The 25,102-nt window shown below is 40.0% G+C and overlaps 1 protein-coding gene and 1 long non-coding RNA gene across 15 annotated transcripts in view; one reads left to right on the forward strand and one right to left on the reverse strand.

Moving 5' to 3' along the window:
- Positions 1–1,679: 1,679 nt before the first annotated feature.
- The window catches only part of LOC140601516 (uncharacterized), a 51,885-nt gene continuing 28,462 nt past the window's right edge, over positions 1,680–25,102 (reverse strand). For 2 of the 14 annotated variants that reach the window (XR_012004531.1, XR_012004527.1), the window contains exon 6: positions 1,680–1,885. This is a non-coding gene — a long non-coding RNA (uncharacterized lncRNA). The other 12 variants (XR_012004523.1, XR_012004521.1, XR_012004532.1 and 9 more) reach the window with 10 other exon arrangements.
- Positions 3,393–21,468, forward strand: SULT6B1 (sulfotransferase family 6B member 1). Its single transcript, XM_072770536.1, has 7 exons — positions 3,393–3,591; positions 4,552–4,664; positions 9,839–9,928; positions 10,775–10,901; positions 14,759–14,853; positions 18,075–18,231; positions 21,269–21,468. Exons 1-7 carry the CDS (start codon positions 3,393–3,395, stop codon positions 21,397–21,399), a joined length of 912 nt encoding a protein of 303 aa, XP_072626637.1. The 3' UTR covers positions 21,400–21,468.

Consider the following 25,102-nt stretch of genomic DNA (forward strand, 5'->3'; position numbering starts at 1 on the left):
GCCTTGTCCCTGAGACAAGGGCAATGGGGGTAGGAATCCCGCTTGCCAGTTGCCTAGTGCTGGAGTGGAGTGGTTCTCCATCACCCCCAGCCTAGGATGCCAAAGTGTCACCAGATAAACTGCCCTGGACCCCAAATGTTTCCAGCATCCACTAAGACTTCATTCCTGACTTCCTGGTGTTCAACTTCTAAAGAAGGAAGCCAGGGCAGCCCGGGTGGCTCAGCAGTTTAGCGCTGCCTTCAGCCCAGGGCCTGATCCTAAAGACCCTGGATCAAGTCCCACATCAGGCTCCCTGCATGGAGCCTGCTTCTCCCTCTGCCTGTGTCTCTGCCTCTCTCTCTCTCTCTCTCTCTGTGTGTGTGTCTCTCATGAATAAATAAATAAATAAACAAATAAATAAATAAAATATTAAAAAAATAAAGAAGGAAGCCAGTTTTTTTTAAGACTTTATTTATTCATGAGAGACACAGAGAGAGATAGAGGCAGAGACACAGGCAGAGGGAGAAGCAGGAGCCCAATGTAGGACTCGATCCCAGATCCCCAGATCATGCCCTGAGCCAAAGGCAGCTGAGCCACCCAGATGTCCCAGGAAGCCAGGTTTTTTTTTTTTTTTTTTTTTTTAAGATTTTATTTATTTACTCATAGAGACACACAGAGAGAGAGGGGCAGAGGACAGGCAGAGGGAGAAGCAGGCTCCATGCAGGGAGCCCAATGTGGGACTCCGGGACTCAATCCAGGGTCCCCAGGATCACACCCCAGGCTGCAGGCGGCGCTCAACCGCTGCGCCACCAAGGCTGCCCAGGAAACCAGTTTTTAATAAACTTCTAAAATACCAGGAAATGAATATAAAAAATAGTGAAAGGGAATAAAGGGGAAAGGAAAAAGGAAAAAAAAAAAAAAGGAAAATATCAGAAAGGGAGACAGAACATGAGAGACTCCTAACTCTGGGAAACGAACAAGGGGTGGTAGAAAGAGAGGTGGGCGGGGGGTGGGGGTGACTGGGTGACGGGCACTGAGGGGGGCACCTGATGGGATGAGCACTGGGTGTTATTCTGTATGTTGGCAAATTGAACACCAATAAAAAATAAATAAATAAATAAACAAATAAATAAATACTAGGAAATTACGCCCTTTCCCTACACGTGGGATTCCAAGGTAAATTTCAATCCTGTACCACACTATGAAACAGCACTTCTCTTGCTAAAGAAGAGGGGGGAAAATCACAACTTAATCCTGAAGGGGTACTCCACTACATAAAGAGGAGGATGGCATAGCAGGGGCCAATTTACCTGCCCCTAATAAACAGCCTTGGGCCAACTGGCACACAAGAGCCATATGCTGCTACTGCAGCCACTCCTTGTTTTTTTTTTTTTTTTTTTTAGTTGCATATAACACCCAGTGCTCATTCCATCAAGCACACTCCTTAATGCCCACACCCAGTTACCCCATTCCCCACTCATCTGCCCTCCAACAACCCTCAGTTTGTTTCCAAGAGCCATATGCTTCTTGATCCTTGCCTCCCTGCTTTACTATTCAGACTAGAGTTCAATCACCCTAGACATTTTTGGTCACTTGTTTTTTGTTTTTTGTTTTTTTTTTTCTCACACTCCCTCTTTCTCTCTCAATCTCTTTCTCTCTCTTTTTAAAAGATTTTATTTACTTGAGAAAAGGAAAGCAAGGACAAGCAGGGGGAGCAGCAAAAGGAGAGAGAGAAGCAGTCTGCCCCCTGAGCAGGGAGCCCGATGTGGAGCTCTATTCCAGGACCCTGGGATCATGACCTGAGCTGAAGGCAGATGCTTAACCGACTGAGCCACCCAGGCATCACGCCCCTCTCTTTCCAGAACTCTCTCTCTCTCTCTCTCTCTCTCTGGTATAAGTCCATAGCCTGGAAAAAAATGATAAGAAAAAAATTAAAAGGGAACAATGTCTTTCATCTCAAGGAAAGCAGCTTTAAACAAATGCCTGTGCTGCCACCAGGAACATGAGCCAAGTCAGGGTAGTGTCGTCTAAGAGGTCCCCCACCACTTATCTCAGGCCTGGATGGATCCAGAAACTAATTGGAAGCTGAGATTGCACAGAACATGAGGCCCATCTGCATTCAAAAGCACACCAGTGCAAATATATAATGTAGGTTATCATGCGATCGTTCATGCAGTTTCCCTCTGCCGTGCATGTAGACAATTAAGAGTCAAGTGGGGGTTCTCTCTCTGTGTCCCTCATGAATAAATAAATAAAAAATATTTTTTAAAAAAAGAGTCAAGCGGGGGGCACCTGAATGGTTCAGTTGGTGGGGTGCAGGACTCGTGATATCAGGGTTGTGAGTTCGAGCCCCACACTGGGTGTAAGAATACTTTAAAAAATAAAATCGTAAAAAGAAATAAGAGTCAAGTAGCCAGAACCATAAGATTGAGAAGCTTGCCCTGAGCCTAGGGAGACTAAGGAAGAATCAGAGCTCAAGCATTACCAATTCCAAACAACACCCCCTCACCCCTGCCAATCCTCCTATAATTACAGGCATTAGTATCAAAACAAGATCCAGGCATATTGTCTTTTTTAACATTTTACTCACTAAGAAGCAAGCAAAAGACAACAGCAGCATTTGAATTAATGCCTTAAATTCTACCTTTCCCAGGAAAACAAAGGCTATAATGTAAGGGACAATCGCACTAAGCAGCTTGGCAGGGAGTCCAGTCTTACTGTTTTTTCTTTTTTGGGAGGGAGATTCTGAAATACACACCCTTCCCACCTACAGTGAATAGCATCCCATTGTTATGTAAGTAATAACATCTTCAAGGGGGAAGAGCTGTATGCAAATATAAAAATAGTAAGACAGATATTCCAATTTTACCTTTTTACAGACATTTAAAAAATACATTCTTACAAACATAACGAAACCCCAAAACCTACCTAACTAGGAACCCTCTCTGGTCAGTTCTTTCCGCTCTGCAAAATGGAGATTAAAAGTTGCTCTCTGGCATCTACCCAACTGCCTCAGTAAGACATGTTCTGTAGACATGCAAAATCTCCTCAACTTTGTGATGGAAAATTGTATGTCTGATTCGGTTAAATAACTATTTGTTAGATAGAAAATATCTGCAACCCTCTAGTAAGAGATTCTATTCTTACTTTCCTTGGGAGGATTGTCTCTAATGGTAATATAATCAACCTTGGGGTAATATTCCCTGATCCTCAGGCTGTTTTGCACCTGTGGTTTGCCTTTTGTCAGAGGTGGGCATGCAAAAAGGCAGGTGGGGGGAGGAGGGATGAGAATTAAATGATTTCTTTCTCATGTGAATGGGAGGAGCCCTTTATTCCACCTCCTGAAAAACTCCGTTAAAAGCCATCGCTGCCTCTGGACAACCACAGAACCCGTTCATCAGCGGGCAGCCAGCATGGCCAATAAGTCCAAATTTATTGACTATATTGATGAAGCTTTGGAAAAATCAAAAGAAACTGCACTTTCTCACTTGTTTTTCACTTATCAGGGGATTCCATACCCAATCACCATGTGCACCTCAGAAACTTTCAAGGCCTTGGACACCTTTGAAGCCAGAAGTGATGACATAGTGCTTGCATCTTATCCAAAGTGTGGTAAATGACAAATCATTTTCTACAAGGGCACTTCTTCATAGTGAGTAGGTTGGTCAGGGGGCAAGGCAAAGTGGGGAGAGGACAGTTCATCTCTGCAGGAAGCTAGCCAGAAATCAGTGAGGAGGATGGCCAAGATGGGTAAGAACACTGGGAAATCAGAACTGCTAGATTTAGAAACCTCAGGGTCTAAGGGAGGAGGTCTGATGAATGATGGATGCAGAAAGAGAAGCATGGTGGGGCCAGCAACCAGAAGGATGAATGCGGGAAAGTCCATTTGGTATCAAGCACTGAGAGCAGTAAATATTTTCATCTTGGTTCTTAACTAAAGACAGAAGCATGGCCATGTATATAATGTATGTGATCTTTTCCACATTATTACTTTTCAGGATCGAAGATCATCAATCATTTAGTTTCACAAGCCAGTTTTACAATGGTCATTCATCAGTGGAAGATAAGACATTAAGAATCTAAATGCTCCTATTTTACACAATCTCACAATCTACTTTTGATTTTTTGTAACTGTCATTGCATCTCTGTTTATTAAAGCCATCCTCATTTGATAATTTTCTATTAATTGATGCTGAGTTTTGTAAAATCAAAATTATATAGATTTCTACAGAAGACATTAATGTATGGTAAAATAATACATGATATATAGTAAACAATCACTTCTATAATGTAACATTGTTCTGTAAGGAACACATTATAGATTCAAGAAGTATTGCCACTTATTAAAGGAAAAACCTGAAAAATAAGGTAACCTAGATTTTGTACTAACGTAAGTACTGCTTTCCACAAAACTCTTTCCACAGCCCCGTTTATTTCAAATGCGGAAGAACCAATTGTATACACCACAGGATGGCTGTAGGTTTTAACTTTTATGACTTATATGCAAAAGTAACATGCCTTTGCTATATCAAGATTCCTTAATGAGCTTTGATTCTCTGATTTTTCTTATAGGTTCGAATTGGATTCTCCACATCATTAGTGAATTGATATTTGCTGAATCTAAAAAGAAGTATGAATATCCAGAATTCCCAATTCTTGAATGTGGGGACCCAGAAAAATACCAGGTTAGTACAAAACAGCCTTTAGGGGCATCTGAGTGGCTCAGTGGTTGAGCATCTGCCTTCGACTCAGGTCATGATCCTGGGGTCCTGGGATCGAGTCCCACATGGAGCTCCCCCACAGGGAGCCTGCTTCTCCCTCTGCCTATGTCTCTGCCTCTCTCTCTGTGTATCTCATGAATAAATAAATAGAATCATTTAAAAAAAAAAACAGCCTTTAAACTTATAATTAATCATAGAAAGATATCTTCCATTTGAGGGATTTTTAAAGTTTTGAGAAAGTACACTACTAATAATCATGGCTACTTATTTTGTGCTTGCCATAAAATCCCAGCACTTTTCAAAGATTATCTCATTTCATGGCAAAATAACCTCATCACCATTTTACAAAAGATAAAACCATTCAAAACATACTCAAAGTCAAGGAGCTAATAAATGGCAGCACCAAGATTTGAATTCAAGTGTTCCAATTTGAGCTTCTGAACCTCTGCACAATATATGAAAGAAAAATAGGAGGGAAAGTAAGCCAAGAAAGCTAAAGAAAAAAAATTAAAACCTGGGGCGCCTGCCTGGCTCATTCGGCAGAGCATGTGACTCTTGAGGTCAGAGTTTTAAGTTTGAGCCTCATTTGGGTGTAGAGACTACTTAAAAAATAAAAATCTTAGGGGAACCTGAGTGGTTCACTCAGCTAAAGGGCGAACTCTTGCCAACTTTTGGTTTTTGGCTCAGGTCATGATCACAGAGGTGTGACCCCAGTCTGGCTCAGCCCTCAGCACAGTCTGCTCTTCTCTCTCCCTGCACTGATACTCCCTCACCCCCACTCACACTCTCAATCTCTCTCTCTCTCTCAAATAAATAAATGAATAAAACCTTAAAAAAAAAGCTTAAATAAATACAAAAACCAAAATCTTAAAAAAAAAAAAAAAAAAGGCTTTGTCTTGAAGTCCAGAGACTTGGGTGGGATGCCAAGAGGAGGGTTCCTCTAAGACCTGGATCATCCTTCCCTTAGTTTATGTCAGAAGTCCCCAGAATTTTCTTTGTAAGACATTACTTTTGATGCCCCTGCCTCCATGATGACGCTATTGTGTGTAAGTGGGTATGGGGCTGGGGAGGGTGGACATGGGAAAGGATGAAGCAGTGGCTAAGAGGGTAAGGCACTGGTGTTTGTAAAGGTTCTCTCTCTCTCTCTCTCTCTCTCTCTCTCTCTTTAAATTTTATCTGTTTATTCATGAGAGACACACAGAGAGAGACAGAGATACAGGCAGAGGGAGAAGCAGGTTCCCTGTGGGGGAGCCTGATGTGGGACTCGATCCCAGGACCCCGGGGTCACAGCCTGAGCTGAAGGCAGATGCTCCGCTGCTGAGCCACCCAGGCCTCCCATTTGTAAAGATTCTAACCAGTCATCCTACCTATTCTAATTCACCTTACCACATGTTATTACTCATTTTATCAGTGTAACTAAGTGGGGCTTAGGTATGAGACAGGACGTTTTGTTCCCTGGCAAGAAAAGCAAGAAAAGGATGGAAGGAAGGATCTGCTTCAGGACTTCAGTGCTTGGACAGGACAGGTGAGAGGAGGATCTTCCCTGGCCCCACCTAGATACACCAGGAATGCATTTGGGAAGGGGAACCACAGTTTCCGCAAAACTTTGAGAAGTGTTTACCACCAAGATTCTCGACAAGAAGACAGAAGAACTCAGTGATTAAGAATTAAGTCATATGATTGAGACTTAGGAAGTGGTTTCTGGAAAATGTTGGAGATACTTGGCATGATGACAGAAACTGAAAATTGGATCTTAGGTGGAAGGAAGCCCATCTCCATGGAATGGGGTCACAGAAAATCACGTGCATATAAGATGCGCAGACAGACTTGGGGGTTGCCTGCAACCTCAGGAGGCATCCAAGGTGCTAGCAGCCACATCAGGACCCAGATGTTGGCCATCAGGACTGGCTCAGGATGTGTGGACAGGAGTTTAAGAAGCTTTTTCCTAGGCAAGAAAGGATGGGCCAATGAAAAGCCCTCCTGTTTTTTCCTATCCAGGCCATTGCATAACTTTTTTTCTAAAAAGGGTGTTTGGCATCACCTCTATAATTTATGCTAACGTTTCCCCAGCTTTCCAAGTTTTTAAAAAAGTAAACTCTATACCTGAAGGTTTTTTTTTTTTTTTTTTTTTTTGAGGGAGAGAATCTTTAAGCAGACTCCTTGCTGAGTTCAGAGTTCGACATGGGACTGGATCCCACAACCCATGAGATCATGATTTGAGCCAAAACCAAGATTCGGGTGCTCAGCCACTCAGGCACCTTTATTTTAGGTATTTTTAAAGACTTTTCCCCCCCATTTTAATTTTAATTACATCAGACCTAGGACAAAGACACTTTTCTATGCAATGAGCCTTTATTCTAAATATATCTTTTAAAATATTTATTTATTTATTTTAGAGAGAGAGTGTGTGGGGCAGGGAGGAGTAGAGAAAGAGAGAAAACACACAGCAGACTCCCCACTGAACGAAGAGCCCAAAACGGGGCTAGATCCCACAACTCTGAGATCATGACCTGAGCCAAAACCAAGAGTCAGATGCTTAACTGACTGAGCCACCAGGCGCCCCAAATATTTTATTTTTTTTAAGTAATCTCTACATTTGCATCTGGGTGGCTCAGCTGGTTAAACTTCAGACTCTTGATTTTGGCACAGGTCGTGGTCTCAAGGTTGTAAGATTGAGCCCCACATCAAGCCCCACATAGGGTTCTGCTCTGGGTATGGAGCCTCCTCTCTCTCTCTCTGCTCCTCCCCTCCCTCCCAAAAAGACCCCAAGCTCCCAAAAGAATAAAGTAATCTCTACACCCAAGGAGGGACTCCAACTCACAACCCTGAGTTCAAGAGTCACATGCTCCACTGACAGAGCCAGCCAGGCACTCCTATTATATATATTTAAAGATTTTATTTATTTATTCATGAGAGAGGGAGGCACACAGAGAGAGAGAGGCAGAGACACAGGCAGAGGGAGAAGCAGGTTCCATGCAGGGAGCCCGATGTGGGACTTGATCCCAGGACTCCAGGATCACGCCCAGGGCCAAAGGCAGGTGTCAAACTGTTGAGCCACCCAGGCATCCCAGGCACCCCTATTATAAAATGGAAATCAGTAAGAAGATGAGCTTCACTTAAGTTATTCACTTCACAGAAAATTTTCCTAAAATACGTATCTTTTTCCTGGGTTGCCTGGGTGTTTTAATTGGTAATGCATACAACTCGATAGCAGAGTTGTGGGTTAGAGCCCCAACTGGGCATAGAGATTACTTTAAAAAATAAAATAAAATGCATATATTTTCTTAAGATATATCTATATCCAGACTTTACATTGCTTATAGTTTGGCCATATCACATTTTCATTGCCATTTCATTATGTGCATATCAGTTTTGTTACAGTTCTCATTTTCTCCCTGGATATTTTTCTAATCCATTTAGGAACTTTACCATTTCTCATATATCTTTTTGTGATTTTTGACCATGCAGTGTAGTGGAAACAGCATTCTATAACTTAATCTGAAAATCACCATCTGTGTGATTTTGTACAAAGCACTTAAAACCTCAAAGCCTGTTGTTAATCTCTAAAATGGGGGTTATAATACTTACCTGAGAGGATTTCTGTGAATGAATGTAAAAGTGACATTCAAAACTAAAAATTAGGGCAATTTGATGTAAATCAAGAATTGTGACTATTCATCACCACTTGGGCCCATATCACTGACTTTAAATCGTTTGTTTTTAATTTTTAAAATGCCGTTTTACATTTTGCCCTTGCTTGAGCTGGGATCTCCACGAAACTTTTAGAGAGCAATAGGCTCTAAGTGTCTAAATATCATTTTATCACTGGAAATAATGTGACCAAGGAGTGAGTGACCTCTTCAAGCATAGAAATGAAACTTGAAGCTTCAGCCCATATAACGTACTAAATGTCTGATTTTAAGATGAAACCCTTACCCCTGGCAGATTAAACAGATAACTTCATTTTTTAAATTCTCAGCAGTAGATACACAAAGAATCAATGACTGAGTCCTTCCTTATACTGACAAGAATTTCTTGTAAAATATTTCTCGGATATTTAAGTGACTATGCACTTTCAGGTTCTGTTGGGATATTTGATTGAATAGAAAAAAAAATTTAAGATTTTATTCATGGGTGGCCTGGGTAGCTCAGTGGTTTAGTGCCACCTTCAGCCCAGAGTGTGATCCTGGAGACCAGGGATTGAGTCCCACATCGGGCTCCCTGCATGGAGCCTGCTTCTCCCTCTGCCTGTGTCTCTGCCTCCTCTCTCTCTGTGTCTCTCATGAATAAATAAATAAAATATTTTTTTAAATTATTTATTTATTTGAAAGAGAATGAGATACAGCAAGAGAGAGCAGGAGTGGGGGGACGGGAAGAGGGAGAAGCAGGCTCCTCACCAAGCAGGGAGCCTGATGCAGGGCTTGATCTCAGGCCCCCGGAATCGTGACCTGAGCCAAAGGCAGAAGCTCAATCGACTGAGCCATCCAAGTACCCCTGGAATGTTTTTGTTAGAAAAAGAAAAATCTAGATATTAAAAATAGGTTCAGAGGTACTATGGAAAAACTTGAGTATTTCTGTTAAAGACCTTGATTACAGAAGAGAGCCAAGTTAAGTCAAAGAGTAGATTGCAGATTATGAGCTGTCTTGAACACAAAGAATTTGGTGTGATTGTGAGAAAAGGTAAACTTTTCAAAGAATGACCAAAAAAAAAAAAAAAAAGGTAAGCCAGATCCTGCCAGAAAGTCCAAAAGGATGATTTATTTATGATTTTCTCCATTCTTCGTCCCCACAAAGAAAATAAAAATAAATAAAAACTTGGAGGAGGAGTGGTGCCTTGGTGGCTCAGTTGGTTAAGCCATCCTCTTGGTTTTGGCTCAGGTGATGATCTCAGAGTCCTGGGATTCAGCGAGGCATTAGGCTCCCTGCTGGGGGTGGAGCCTGCTGAAGATTCTTTCTCCCTCTGCCTCTCCCCATCACCCCTGCTCACACACACTCTCTCTCTAAAAAAATAAATAAGACTGGATGAGGAAATGGAGAAGGAACAATAGCAATGCTTGAAACTACCATTCAGATACTACATGTAAAAGTGACCATAAGACACACACACACACTTTCACTTTCTTATGTATGTTTTTAAGAGAATGAAACAGTTCCCATCGCCAAGGATTTTGGCAACTCACCTCCATTATGACAAATTACCTGGGTCCATCTTCAAGAATAAAGCCAAGGTAAGTATCCCTTCTTACTCATATTTCAGTTTGAACTTTTCAATGTCTAGATATCGCCTTTCAGAGCTAGGTGATAAAGTTTGCATCTTATGGAATTTTAGTAAATGAAGTATGAGATTTAGCATTTCTTCTGTTGTTCAGAAACTATATTTGCTATAGTTGCATTCAAAGCAAATGCATTTTCAGCTAGGATCTAAAACTAAAATTGAACATATTTCAAAATCTGTTTTATAGTGAATAGATTTCAGAATCCCACTAAGATATTTAGAGTGTCTAACAAAAGAGTACAATCTAGGAAAATAAATGGAAGTTGTTTTTGTTGTTGTTGTTCTTTCTGGTGGGCATTATTTACCTGAGGTCTGAAACAATTTTATTTCTGAATTTCACATAGACTGGCAAACTTCATATCATCTGTACATAACTATTGGTGGATTTTCTACTCTTATCACTGTTTGATCTTCTTCTACCAAATCTGAATATTATTTTCACTTTCCTTACTATTATTTTGCAATTGTTATTTGCAGTTTAACTTTCCAGATCGTGCCCTTATGACTATTCTAATGAGCTTGCTCTTTTTCCCTTGTTGATATCTTCTATGTATGCCGTTTTACCAAGTTCATTAGCAAAACTTCTCTGCTACATTAGTCTTTTTCTTCTGCTTTTTCCCCTCTCGTCAGACTTCCCCATTCGCCACCCTTTCTTTCTCAATTCTTACCATCATTCTTTCTCTGTATGTTAACAAAATTACGTTGTATACAAGAGTACACAGTGATATTGCTCACCCCTTCACTTTTCCAAAATTCAAAACATAGACCTAAATAAATTGACTTAACTTTCTCTCCCTAGATATTGGTGATATTTCGAAACCCTAAAGATACAGCAGTATCTTTTTTCCATTTCCACAATGATGTCCCTGATATTCCAAGCTATGGCTCTTGGGATGAATTCTTCAGACAGTTCATGAAAGGACAAGGTACAGCTGTTGGTAAAAGAATTGTTACTTAAACAGATGACCACAGACCACATTAAGTACAAAAATCAAATGTGCTCTACAGTAAAGAAAGAAGATTAAGGAGGATCCAGGAACCAAAAAGTCGCTTTTATTTATTTTATTTTTTAAGATTTTATTTATATAAATAAAAGAGAGAGAGAGAGGCAGAGCAAAGGCAGAGGGAGAAGCAGTCTTCCCTGTGGGGAGTGTGATGTGGGACTCGATCTCAGGGTTGTGAGTTTGAGTCCCATGTTAAGGATAGAGATTACTAAAAATAAAAACAAAAACTTATAATAATAATAAAATAAAATTTATAAATCTTTTTAAAAAAGAACAGACTAGGGCAAAGGATCACATAGAAAAACATCTCTAGTTCATTTAACCTATGTCTTTATATCATACACTGACAAGAATCAAAAAAAAGAGAAAACCATGACATGGAGCAACCGCATCTAGGATATTTGTTTGCCAGAAAGAAAATAAGCTTTATTAGACAATCTTGATGTGTTACCTCCAGTTATTGATAACTGCAATTTTATAAGTGCCTACTAATGCTTCACATACTAAATGCATAATTTTCTTTAAGACCATAACAGACTATGAATAAGGCAGTAGTAGCCCCTTGCATACGATTGCACAATCAAAAAAGTTAAATCACTTGCCAGTGGTCCCACTGCTTGTAGGTACATGTGACTCTATTTCCCTGGGTATAATGGCCAGAGATTAAAGATGCCTTCTTTAACTGCTGCCCCTCTTGAGTTTTACAGTGTAGTAGAAGGCAGAAATTAATGACAGATAACCCTGGAAGGGAAGTTGTTGACAGGTCACTCTAAGAAGACCACCTTTAAAGAAGTGACTAGCACAGCGACCACATGCACGGACACTGGGTACAGTCAGTATTGGCCCCTAAGCAAAGATGAAGTATGGGGATTGGGGTGTAGGAGAGGAAAAAAAGTAAGGCAAGTCTGAAACTGCACCCCATTGATAATTTAAGAGAATATTTAACAATGAGAAAGGTGTCATCTCTGGAACAATCTATCATAGGGAATCTTTGTTGCTCTATCTACCCTTTCAGCCTAATTATTTGATTGACAATGATAAAATGTGCTGGGCTTAACTTGAATAAAGTTTATGCTTTGCAAATTTGTTATATTCAACTTATGGAGGAAGCTCAATGTATTGGGAAACATACACGGTTTGGAATTAGGGGTCTGGATTGGGCTTCATTGCTTATTATTATATATTAATAATTAATATTAGAGAGAATAAGATAGTTACCACTTACTGAACAATTACTACATGCCAGGCACTATATGCTATTCCTGGCATACATTTTAAAATTTCATTTCTCATAAGAACCCTACAAGGATAATATTATTATTGCCCCCATTTTATAAAGATTGAAATAGAGACATAAGAAGGTCATGCAGCCATTAAGTAGCAGAGCTAGAACTTTTTAAACTAATTAATTAATTTTTATGTAAATCCATTTAATTAACAGTGTTTTATTAGTTTCAGAAGTAGAGGTCAGTGATTCATCAGTCTTATATAATACCCAGTAAGCAGAGCTAGAACTTAAACCCAGATTCAAATACTCATGCCTAGGTGATTTTGAGCAAGACATTTGATTGCTATGAACTTTGGTTTCTTTACTTCTAAAGTAAAGATAAGAATATCTGACCTACAGGAAGTAGAACAGTATAGCGTTTTGTTTGGCAGCACTAGCTCTGGTGTCAGACATTGTCATATTCGACAATAACCATAACTCACTAACTGTGTGACCTTGACGTGGTTTCTTAGCTTCTCTGGGTTTCTATTTCCCCATCAACAAAACAGGTATAAAAATTGTACCTATCATATGGGATTGCTTTAAACACTGAAAGATAAAAGGTATCAATTAATAGTGCATTTGGAAGAACAGAAAAACTGACCACAGTGGCCTAAACAGATTGGGTTTTATTTTTTTCACTAAGCAAGAAGTCTGAAGGGAGGCAGCTGGTTCAGCTGCCCAGTGATGTTGGGCCAACACCTCTGACATTTTCTTGGCCTCTCCCTCGTGCCTTTTGCAACATACTCTAAGGTTGGCTACTGTCTCTCCAAGGATCCCCTTCAGTTCATGAAGAAGCCTCTGCTCATCAAGGTAGCAATAGGTTTACTAGAAACCTTCTAGCAGACTCCTGCTTGTGTCTTGCTGGCCAGAACCATGTCCTGTGACCAACCACAGCTCTAAGGAAGGCTGAAAAATAAGACCCAACATCCTCACAATTGGATTAGACCCAAGTAATCAGAGTTTGGTTAGCAATAAAAACAGGACTGTATTGGATATTGGGTACAAAACTTACAGTGTTTGCTTCAACAAGTAAAATGAGTAGAAAAAGCCTGGCTAAAAGCAAGGGCTTCATGATGAAATTATTATATGAATATTGCTATTATTAATGATACAGTAATAATGACTAAAATTTGGTGAGTGGGTAGTATTAATTGGGCACTATTTTAAACATTTGATATGTGTCAATTCACTTAAACCTTCTAACGACCCCATTTTACAGATGAGGAAACCAAATACAAAATGGTTTAGGGAGTTGCTCAAGCAAGCAAGCAGCACAGCTAATCAGTATCTAGATCTGCACTGACCAGTATGGTAGCCACTAGCTATACGGGCAACTGAGCACTTGAAATGTGATGTGTGCTATTGAGAAGCTAAATTTTAAATGTTATTTAATTTTAACCAGTTTAAATTTAAATTTTAAAATAGGTACGCAATTCAGGTATTGGAAACTTTTAAATAAGTTTGGTACACGTTGGGTTTATGAATCTACTTTTTCAACCTAAAGTCTAAAAATACATCAATTATTTTTTATAAAAAGCTTAGCATTTAAATTGAGATTATCTATAAGTGTAAAATGCCCACTGGCTATGATGTTTTCTTAATAACTTTTTATGTTGAATACTTTTGAGAATGATAGTATTTTGGGATATATTTGGTTAAACAAAATATAAAAATTAATTTCACCTGTTTCTTTTTGCTTTCTTTTTTTTTAAGATTTATTTATTAGAGAGAGAGAGTGCAAGTGCACACATGTGAGCCAGGGGCGGGAGGCAGAGGGGAGAGAGAATCTCAAGCAGAATCCCCGCTGAGCATGGAGCCCATGCAGGGGCTGGATCTCAGGACCCTGAGATCATGAGCTGAACCTAAACCTGCAGCCAAACTGCACCACCCAAGTGCCCCAATATAAAGGTTCCTATAGTTACATTAAGAAAACCAAAAAGAGGGATCCCTGGGTGGCGCAGCGGTTTGGCGCCTGCCTTTGGCCCAGGGCGCGATCCTGGAGACCTGGGATCGAATCCCACGTTGGGCCCCCCGGTGCATGGAGCCTGCTTATCCCTCTGCCTGTGTCTCTGCCTCTCTCTCTCTCTCTCTCTGTGACTATCATAAATAAATAAAAATTAAAAAAAAAAAAAGAAAACCAAAAAGAGGGATGCCTATGTGGTACGGTTGGTTAAGCATCTAACTCTTAATTTAGGCTCAGGTCATGATCTCAGGGCTGTGAGAATCAGCCCCCAGTTGAGTTCCCCACTGGGCCCAAGTGAAGCCCTGTAGCAAGTTCTGCACCCTGTGGGCAATCTGCTTCTCTTTCTCCCTCTGTCTCTGTCCCTGCCCCTCCCTATCCCCTCGCTCATGTATATTCTCTCAAAATAAATAAATAAATCTTTTAAAAAATTTTACCTGAGCATATACACGTATGTACAATTTATATTTTGGAGCATAAATTAACCATCTATCTCTTTAACCTCAGTTATTTAAAATTCCTTAAGAATTTTTTCCCCTGTGTTTTTAGTTTCTTGGGGAAGCTACTTTGATTTTGCCATTAATTGGAACAAACATCTTGATGATGAAAATATTAAGTTCATATTATATGAAGACCTGAAAAAGGTGAGATTATGATTACTGACATTCTATAGCAAGATTTCTTGTAAAATATAACAGAATATTTTCTTTTAATGTCTGGTTGTGTGAGTATTGTATTCAATTAAAAAAAAAAGAATATTTCAAATAGATGGGACAGTGCTAGGGGAAAGAAACAGTGCATAGGGGCTTACACCATTTATTTAACATAAATAAAACAATGCATAGCAACTTATTACTAAGAGTGGCTGCTTTATTTTCCTGCTATGATAGATAGTTCAATTTAAGAATGGTAAAAATAATAGGTAGGTTTCAGTTGAGATTTAATTGAACATGCATTTGGACTTGAATTTATTTTTCCATGTGATATTATTTTTTAAATTGTTTATTCATGAACATTTAGTGAGTGAGTGAGCGCACAGCATTGTTCTAAGCCCTTGTGATACATTAATGAACAGACCAAAGTGCACTGCCCTGGAGAAGCTTACCTTCTAGCTGAAGAAGGCATGGAGAGAGAAAGATAAATAATAAATATGATAATTTTTTTAATGTTTAAAATATGTGAGAAGAAAGAAATGGCATAGCTGATTAAGGAAAACTGGAAATGCCAGGGGTGGGGAATTGGGATGCTGGGCAGATCCTAGTATAAAATAGGGTAGTTGTCAGAAACCTCATGGAAAGGATGTGATCTGAGCAAAGGTCTAAAGAGAGGGAGTGAGCCAAGTAGGTAGCTGGAATAAGAGCTTTCTAGGCATATGGAATTAACTAAAGCAAAGGCCTGAGGTAGAAGTGTTCCTGGCATGGTTAAGTGACATGAAGGAGGTGAATGTGGCTTAGGTCAGTAGAGGTGAACCAGGGGAGATTAACCAATGAGAATAGAGGCAAGGGGGACACCTGGGTGGCTCAGCGGTTGGGCGCCTGCCTTCGGGTCAGGTCGTGATCCCGGGATCCAGGATCGAGTCCCACATCGGGCTCCCTGTGGGCTTCTCCCTCTGCCTATGTCTCTGCCTCTCTCTCTCTGTCTGTGTCTCTCATGAATAAATAAATAAATCTTTAAAAAAAGAGAGAGAGAATAGAGGCAAGGAAGTAGGGTAGAGTGAAGTATGGGGATCATGTGCCAGGCCATTGAAATTTCTTTGGCTTTCACTCAGAGTAAAATGTGAAGCCATTGTAGGATTTGAGCAGAAGAGTGATAGGGGTTGATATGTTCTTAATAGGTTCATTCTAGTTGGTGTATGAGAACATCCTAGAGAGAAGCAAAGATAGTGTAGAGAAACCCATGAGCAGAGTACTGCAGTAATCCACGCAAAGGAAGATGGTGGCTCAGAAAAGAAGGGGCAGTAGAAGTGATAAGTGGTTGAATTCTGAATATATGCTGAAGAAGAGCTAATAGGATTTGCTGTTGGACTGAACTGGAGAAAGAGTGGTGAGAGAAAAAGAGAGGTCAAATAAGACTCCAAAATTATTGGCCTGACCAACTGAGAGGATTGAGTTGTCATCAAGGGTTTGGATTTGGATATGCTTAGTCCAAGATGTTTATCAGTTAATCAAATGGAGAGGTCAAGTAGTCAGTTGGGTATGAAAGTCTTGGATGCAGAGAGAGTTCCGGGCTGTATATAATTTGGCACATGGATGCCATTTAAAGCCATGAGATTACATACCCATGTTTATAAGTGGAAGAAAAGAAGGGATGGAGAAGAGAAGAAGACCAAGAACTGAGCCCTGAGTCCCCCATAGAGAGAGTTTGGGAAACAGGAGGAATTAGCAAAGGAGACAGAGTGGCTATTGAGACAGGGGGGAAGCCAGAGTCCTGGAACACCAGTGAAGAAAGTATGTTAAAAAGAAGGGAGTGCGTCAGATGCTTTCTAGTGGGAAGGGAGTTCTTAACATCACTCTCCCCTGACATTCTTATCAAAGGAAAGGATAATTGAAGCCATAGCTTCTGTTTATTAGAGTGCATTTATGTAACATGAAAGAACATACCAATTTAGTGTGTTCTCCTTCTAGTCTAGAATATAATGTCTCTAAAATGTGTGTTTCATGGAATGTCATTGTGGCCCAGATGTTAATAATTCTTGCTTAGAGTTTGCCTGTTCAAACTGATTTGGGGACTGCTACTCCTTTGGGACATTCACATTGCAAGATGACCTACTAAAGATTGAGAGTTCCTGTAGGAAAAACAAACAAACAAACAAACAAACAAACAAACAAACAAAAAAGGTTATCTTTATTAACTGAAAGGATTCCAGATTTACTTGACCTCAACTTTTTCTTTTCTTTTTTTTTCATGAAACATCCATAACCACCTTGAAGTAAATCAGTATTTTGTAGAACACAGCTTAAGAAACTATTCTAGGAGATTTTTGAACCTTCATTAGTCAGGGATATCACTGAGGGGGTTCATGATTTACAAGAGTATTTAGACAAAATAAATTTCAAGACTCCTTCTAGTTTCTATGATTCTAAAAATTATACTTTAAAAATTTATTTATTTATTCATGAGAGACACAGAGACATAGGCAGAGGGAGAAGCAGGCTCCATCTGGGGAGCCTGATGCAGGACTCAATCTCAGGACCTCGGGATCACGCCCTGAGCCAAAGGCAGGGCGTGCCACCTAGGCACCCCTAAAAATTAGACTTTCTTGATGGAATTAAACATAGGATTCAGAAATAAAGAGAACTGGAATGAGCACATACAATTATATTAATTTCCTCAGCTCATCTAGACTGGTACTTATTTTTTTATTTAAAAAAATTTTTTTTATTTATTTATGATAGTCACAGAGAGAGAGAGAGGGGCAGAGACACAGGCAGAGGGAGAAGCAGGCTCCATGCACCGGGAGCCCGACGTGGGATTCGATCCCGGGTCTCCAGGATCGCGCCCTGGGCCAAAGGCAGGCGCTAAACCACTGCGCCACCCAGGGATCCCTAGACTGGTACTTTTTAATAAAATGAGTATCATCTTTGATGAGATTCTTACCTACTACTTAATGCTTACTATCATTATTTGTATCCTGAAGAGTTCAGTAAGAGTCGTACATTGAAACTACAAAGTAAAATCAATACAGAATATCATGTAGGAATATATTGAATATTGATACAGAAGTATCAAAGGAAGTCTAAAAAAAGAGAGAAATAGATGAGTTAGAGAATTAGGCTGAATAAATCCATTCTGGCTAAGAAGCCTGTCTTTGCTATGGCCTGATTCCCATAAAAAAGAAGTTTATCCTTGAAAATTTTGTTTTCAGAACCTGGCTGCGGGAATACAACAAATTGCCGACTTCCTTGGATTCTCTTTAACTGGGGAGCAGATTCAAACCATCACAGCCCAGAGTACCTTCCAAGCAATGCAAGCAAAGTCCCAGGAAACACATGGTGCTGTTGGCCCCTTTTTATTCCGCAAAGGTAAAGTCACACTGGTTTCTGGGACACCCACCCATTTGCATGGAATAGGCAACCCAAATAACTTGACTTTAAGTTAAGACAGGATTATATTTTTCTCTCCTTCAACAAGAAGTTTGAATACAGTTCAGAACTAGACTGGCAGCTCCACAATACCCCAAATCTCTTAGGGTACTAAGTCCCTTCTACCTTCCTGCCTGTCACTTTGTGATGCCAAGACAGCAGCCAGAACTCTGCCATTACATTAAAATTAAAGGACTGTTTTATTAAAATAAGAAGGGAATGGCAATAGATAGAATCACGTGTATTAGCTGAGTAGGTCCTTTTAAAGAACTCTGCAAGAAGCCTCATCAGCGATTTGGTACACTTTATAGGCCACCTCTCACTGCCTGTTGGCTGCAAACTGATTTTTTTTTTTAGGTGAGCACATTATTACCAAATTAAAATCAGGGTTTTGTTAATAAGAAGGAGGAGATAATGAGTATTGGATAGCTATCTCAGTCATTTGACATATTTTTAGACTTTTATTTTTTATTTTTATTTTTTTAAGATTTTATTTATTTATTTATTTATTTGTTTGTTTGTTTATTCATGAGAGACAGAGAGAGAGAGAGAGAGAGGCAGAGACACAGGCAGAGGGAGAAGCAGGCTCCATGCAGGGACCCCGACATGGGACTTGATTCCAGGTCTCCAGGATCATACCTTGGGCTGCAGGCAGTGCCAAACCGCTGTGCCGCCGGGGCTGCCCCTAATTTTAGATTTTTAAAACTTAGGTTGAAAAAGATTCATACACCCAACTTACATCAAACTTATTTAAAAGTTTCCAATACCTGAATTGAGTATCTGTTTTTAAATTTAAATTTAAGCTGGTTAAAATTAAATAACATTTAAAATTCAGCTTATGTCACATTTCAAAAGCTCAGTTGCCCATATAGCTAGTGGCTACCGTACTGGTCAGTGCAGATCTAGACACTGATTAGCTGTGCTGCTTGCTTCAGCATTCTAATTTCTAATGGAAATTTATCATAATATAGCTTAGAAATTACCAGGCTTTTAAATTGCATATACAATGGAAGTATAACGTGGTTTAGAGGCAGCACACATAACAACAACTACTATTTATCAGGCATCTATTGTATGTTAGACCTTTTGCTAGGTGTACATAGCAAAAAAAAAAAAAATATATATATATATATGTATATATAAATATATAAATTCCTTAATTTTATGAACATGGGCACCAAAGCTTAGGGATATTAATTTGTCCATTGTCACAGCTAATAATTGATGGAGTCAGGATTTGATATTAGGTTTACCTGACTCTACTATACTTTATCTAATGAAGACCCGTTTAAAAATCCCCACTGTGAATGGAACATTGAATGTAAATCTGGCTTTGGTTTGATTCCTGACTTTATCCCTGATTTTAATGCCTTGTTTAATGAACCTTGAAGGAGGGGGGAAAAAAAGAGCTTTTTTTGTACATTGTTAATCGAGCACTATTCAGAACAGAAAAATTATAAAATTAAGTAAAATTTAAAAATTTTACATATTCCCTGTAGAAAATTCAGAAAGCATGAGAAAAGGTGCAAAAGCATTAGAAATTACCCACATTTCTCCCACCAGAGGCATGTTTAACTTTTTGGCATATTTCTTTCCACCCTACTCTGTGATGTTTTATGTAGTGGATGACATTCGTAAACAGTTGTGTTTTATGTTACCCTCTTCATATATCTAAGCATTTCTTCCTGTCTTTAAACACTCCTTATAAACATACATTACAAATGGCTATCCTACAAGGAACTTTGCAACTTCAACCCAAATCACCAAAAGACTCTAAAGAAAGAAGTAACTTCCCGTACTTTTAAAAGCAATAGAAAAACATATCCTAATCTCAGGCAAAATGGTAACTTCCTGACAAATTTTCAGTATCTGAGGTCTTGATATAAACCTGCCATAAGAGGCGCCTGGGTGGCTCAGTCGGTTAAGGTCATGATCCAGCTCAGGTCATGATCCCCAGGGCCTGGAGAATCAAGCCTCAGTCAGGCTCCCTGCTCAGTGGGGAGTCTGCTTCTCCCTCTCCCTCTGCCCCTTCCCTGCTTGTGCTCTTTCTCTCATTCTCTCCCAAATAAATAAAATCTTAAAAAAAAAAAATCTGCTGTAAAATGATGACTTCTCAAAGACTAAAGTATTTAAGAAATACTTTCACAGAGGAAAAAAAATGACTAAAAAAAAAGGACTTTTAGGTCCCCAGAGTTGGGGGTGGGGGATAGGAGATTACTGAAGCCTACAGTCCCCTAAGTAATGTAAAGAGAGCATACCATGCCACCGATGGGGAAGTCCCAGTGGATGCTGTTAGTTTTACAAGAGAATTACTTTCATTCTTAAGACTAATTTTCTTCATGTGTCCATTTTCACATTTCAAAGTGAAATGTTGCCCTGAAAAATGGTAAAATATAGAGACATAGGAGTAGGGGTATGGGCAAAATGGGTGAAGACGAGTGAGAGGTACTAGTCTTCGGTTATGAAGTGAATAAGTCATAGGATTAAAAGGCACAGCGTTGGGACGCCTGGGTGGCTCAGCGGTTTAGCGCCTGCCTTCAGCCCAGGGTGTGATCCTGGGGTCCCAGGATGGAGTATCGAGTCTCACATCGGGCTCCCTGCATGGAGCCTGCTCCTCCCTCTGCCTATGTCTCTGTCCCTCTCTCTGTGTGTGTCTCCCATGAATAAATAAATAAAATCTCTTTAAAAAATTAAAAAATAAAAGGTACAGCATAGGGAATACAGTCAATGGTATTGTAATGGTGTGTATTGTGGTAGATGGTAGCTACACTTGTGGTGAGCGCAGCATAACTTAGAGTTATTGAACTACTATGTAATACACCTGAAACTAATGTAACATTGTATGTCAACCATACCCAAATAAAAATAAAAGTAAAAAAAATAATAATAAAAATAAAAGTAAAATATAGTAGCTTAAAAAAAATCAGGAAGAAATACTCTAACAGACGTCTGGGTCTGTTTTTTGTGTGTGTTGCAGGTGAAGTTGGCGATTGGAAAAATTTGTTCAGTGAGACTCAGAACCAGGAAATGGATGCAAAATTCAAAGAGTGCTTAACAGGCACTTCCCTAGGAGCAAAGCTGAAGTATGAATCTTATTGCCAAGCTTGATTCTGGTCATTCAGTAGGCATGGATATTTCATTTTTCTGAATAATAATTAAATATAAATAACAAAGTAAGTTGATCAAATAATAATGATAATTCAGTAACATTTATATGTAAATAATGTGAATTTAATAATAATGACAACATTTGAAGTTTTTGAGCTCAGACTTGTTTGTTCGCTTGTTGAGGAAAGGCCATTTAGCTGTCCAAAGGGGACACTCTTGCTAATGTGGCATACTGGGCTTTTCATTTCTTTCATGCTTTGGGTTCACATAAAAGCATAGGCAGATACTATTAGAAATATGCCTAATTGGTGTTTGAGTGTAAGACAGCCCTCCCAATGATGTATATTTTTTTGTCTTCCCAGAATGATTCCTCTATCTCTCACTACAGATCGAAGTACTTGTGGTAGCTATCTCAAACCTACTGTTAGGGGAAATGTAATTCCAACTCGGCACTGAAGTAAATGAATAAATCCTGTCCTCATAGTTCAAGGAAAATGCATTGCTCATCTACTCTCTGCATGTTCCTGCATTAGACCCTAAGGAGGCCCCATTCTTTTTATTTTTAAGATTTTATTTATTTATTTGACAGAGAGAGACAGAGAATGAACACAAGCAGGGGGAGCAGCTGGCAGAGGGAGAGGGAGAAACAGGCTCCACACTGAGCAGGGAGCCTGGCATGGGACATGGGGCTTGATCCCAGGACCCTGGGATCATGACCTGAGCCAAAGGCAGACGCTTAACTGACTGAGCCACCCAGATGCCCCTGGAGGCCCCTCTCTTAAGGGGCCTTTAGTTCAAAGATAAATATTAGATACTGTGTTATTGTGGCATAAAGGCTTTTCTACCACGGAGCCCCAGGTGGTCATGTAGAATTTACAAGAGAAGCTAGAGCATGTTTTGGGAAAAACCTCTTAATCCTTAATCTTCATACCATAGCTGGTTACAGTTAAGAATAGAATGGTTCGGGATCCCTGGGTGGCGCAGCGGTTTGGCGCCTGCCTTTGGCCCAGGGCGCGATCCTGGAGACCCGGGATCGAATCCCACGTCGGGCTCCCGGTGCATGGAGCCTGCTTCTCCCTCTGCCTGTGTCTCTGCCTCTCTGTCTCTCTCTGTGTGACTATCATGAATAAATAAATAAAATCTTTTTTTAAAAAAAGAATAGAATGGTTCATAGAAAAGTTACATAAAATTTCATTGAGAAAGACTGAAGGGTTACTATTTCTGGTAGTATGGTGGATTACATATACTGAAAACTCTTCCCTCAGAACACCAAGAAAATTTGGATAAAAATTCTTAAAAATACTTTTAGTTGATGGGGAGCCTGGGTGGTATAATCAGTTAAGTGGCTAACTCTTGGTTTTGGTTTGGGCCATGATCTCACGGGTCGTGAGATCAAGCTGTGACAACAGGCTCCACAATCAGCAGGAAGTCTGCTTGAGATTCTCTCTCTCCTTCCTTTGCCATTCTCCCAACCCATCTCTCTCTCTCTCTCTTTCTCTCTCTCTCTTTCTCTCTCTCCCTCTCCAAAATAAATAAATAAATCTTAAAAAAAAAAAACCAATTCATTTCTATTTAAGCACTTAAGGACACAGTAGTTTTTGCTCAACATCACATTTCCGGTACAGGGCTACACATAGTAGGCACTCAATAAATATATATTGAATAAAGGGGATTCCTTTTTTTGACAAGAGGTTGTTTTTAGAATATTAGATCAATTATGATGCTTTTGATGTAATAAACATAATATGAAACACAAATTGGTTAGCAGGAGAAAGAAGAGGAGGGGAGGATTCTTTTAACGGACTGGTCTAGGCTGTGTCTGGTTCAGATGCGGCTTGATCCAGAGCTCAAACAAGGACCCGATTCTTAATCTTCGCTTCTCAGCAGTACTCTCTCATGTAGGCTCCATTTCAAGAGAGGTTTCTCCTTGTGCAGTATTGGGAGACAGAAACCACTGTATGTTAAGCATAAGGATTTAGTAGAAAATGAATGCATGCATGTATGTTGGAAGGGCTGGCAGGATGGAAACCAGGAGACTTCCACTATATCTGCTATCCAGAGTTTAGGATTCTGTCACTGCCACTGCTTCCACCACTGCTGCCACCACATATGCCCTATGCCCTTGGAGAATTGACAAGGGAACTTGAGTCCAGCTCCTGTATGCACCACTGAGCACAGGAGCTTGCTTATCAGCTCGTTCTTTCACAGGACAACCTTTTCCTCCCTTCTGTCTTTCAAACCTTGTGCCATTGTTCATCAGTCATTGGCAGAACCCAAATTATGTCCAGAATTTTAACTCCACAGACATCTGGAAAATGTGATTTTAACCTTCCATACATTATAATCCAGGGATTAGGAAGACATAGAAGGGAGTGAGAACGGAAGCTAAATAAAAATATTATCTAGTGCAGTCCACTGCTTTGGCTAATAATCTTTCAAGCAAACAACAGAACTATGTTCCCACCTAATGCTGCCATCCCCTCCTTCAAAGGAAAAACATGTTTATCCTATCCCCTAATCTCTACACCCATTGCTATGTGATCTTTCTTCCTCTTCTCTTTTAGTTACAAATTCCACCTTAATACACTCTAACCTAGGGGCATCTGGGTGACTCAGGTCATGATCCCGTGGTCCTGGGATCAAGTCCTGCTTTGGGCTCCCCACAGAGAGCCTGATTCTCCCTCTGCCTATGCCTCTACCTCTCTGTGTCTTTCATGAATAAATAAATAAAATCTTAAAAAAAAAAGACACTCTATTTTTTTAAAAGATTTATTTATTTATTTATGATAGACATAGAGAGAGAGAGAGAGAGGCAGAGACACAGGAGGAGGGAGAAGCAGGCTCCATGCCGGGAGCCTAACGTGGGACTCGATCCTGGGACTCCAGGATCGCGCCCTGGGCCAAAGGCAGGCGCTAAACCGCTGAGCCACCCAGGGATCCCCAAAAAAAGACACTCTAACCTAAAAACTGTCATGAAAAATTAAATTAACCACCACCAGCAAATCTCCTATAAAGGGACAGAAGGAAGCAATCAAAAGTAGTTCACTAATACCTACAAAAACAAAGCAAGGAAGAAAAATGTATACCTTCTGTGGTCCTTTATTCTGAAACAGGTCATGAGACCATAGTATCAATCAGCCCAGCCAGTTTGGTAACCCCTGTATTTCCTTGCTGGCCTGATGTTGTCATGAATCTGCAATATCCAGATGTAGTTTCAAATTCCTATTTGAGGAATTGTGTGTCCCCTAGTGGAAACAGCCCAATGTCATAGGAACAGGAAGCACTATTTTGCAAGTGCATAATTAGGTTTATTATTTTATTTTTTAAAAGATTTTAGGGACACCTGGATGGCTTAGCAGTTCAGCATCTGCCTTTGGCTCAGGGCGTGATCCCGGGTCCGGGGATCGAGTCCCGCATCAGGCTCCCTGTAAGGAGCCTGCTTCTCCTTCTGTCTAAGTCTGTGCCTCTCTCTGTGTGTCTCTCATGAATAAAAAAAATATTTAATTAAAAAAAGATTTCTATATATTTATTTGAGAGAGAGAGCATGCACACCCATGCACATGCACAAGGAGCAAAGGGAGAGGGAGAAGCAGACTCCCCACTGAGCAGGGAGACCAATGTTGGCTAACCCCAGGACACTGAGATCATGACCCGAGTGAGCCAAAGGCAGACACCTAGCTGCCAATTAAGCCACCCAGGCGCC

The sequence above is a fragment of the Canis lupus genome, chromosome 12 (genome assembly GCF_048164855.1).
Source record: "Canis lupus baileyi chromosome 12, mCanLup2.hap1, whole genome shotgun sequence".
In the NCBI taxonomy this organism is placed as follows: domain Eukaryota; kingdom Metazoa; phylum Chordata; class Mammalia; order Carnivora; family Canidae; genus Canis; species Canis lupus.

Coding starts and splice junctions, on each gene's coding strand:
- SULT6B1 (XM_072770536.1), top strand. CDS start 3,393: ATGGCCAATAAGTCCAAATTTATTGACTATATTGATGAAGCTTTGGAA. Junction 4,665..9,838: donor GGGACCCAGAAAAATACCAG/GTTAGTACAAAA, acceptor TATGTTTTTAAG/AGAATGAAACAGTTCCCATC. Junction 9,929..10,774: donor TCTTCAAGAATAAAGCCAAG/GTAAGTATCCCT, acceptor TTCTCTCCCTAG/ATATTGGTGATATTTCGAAA.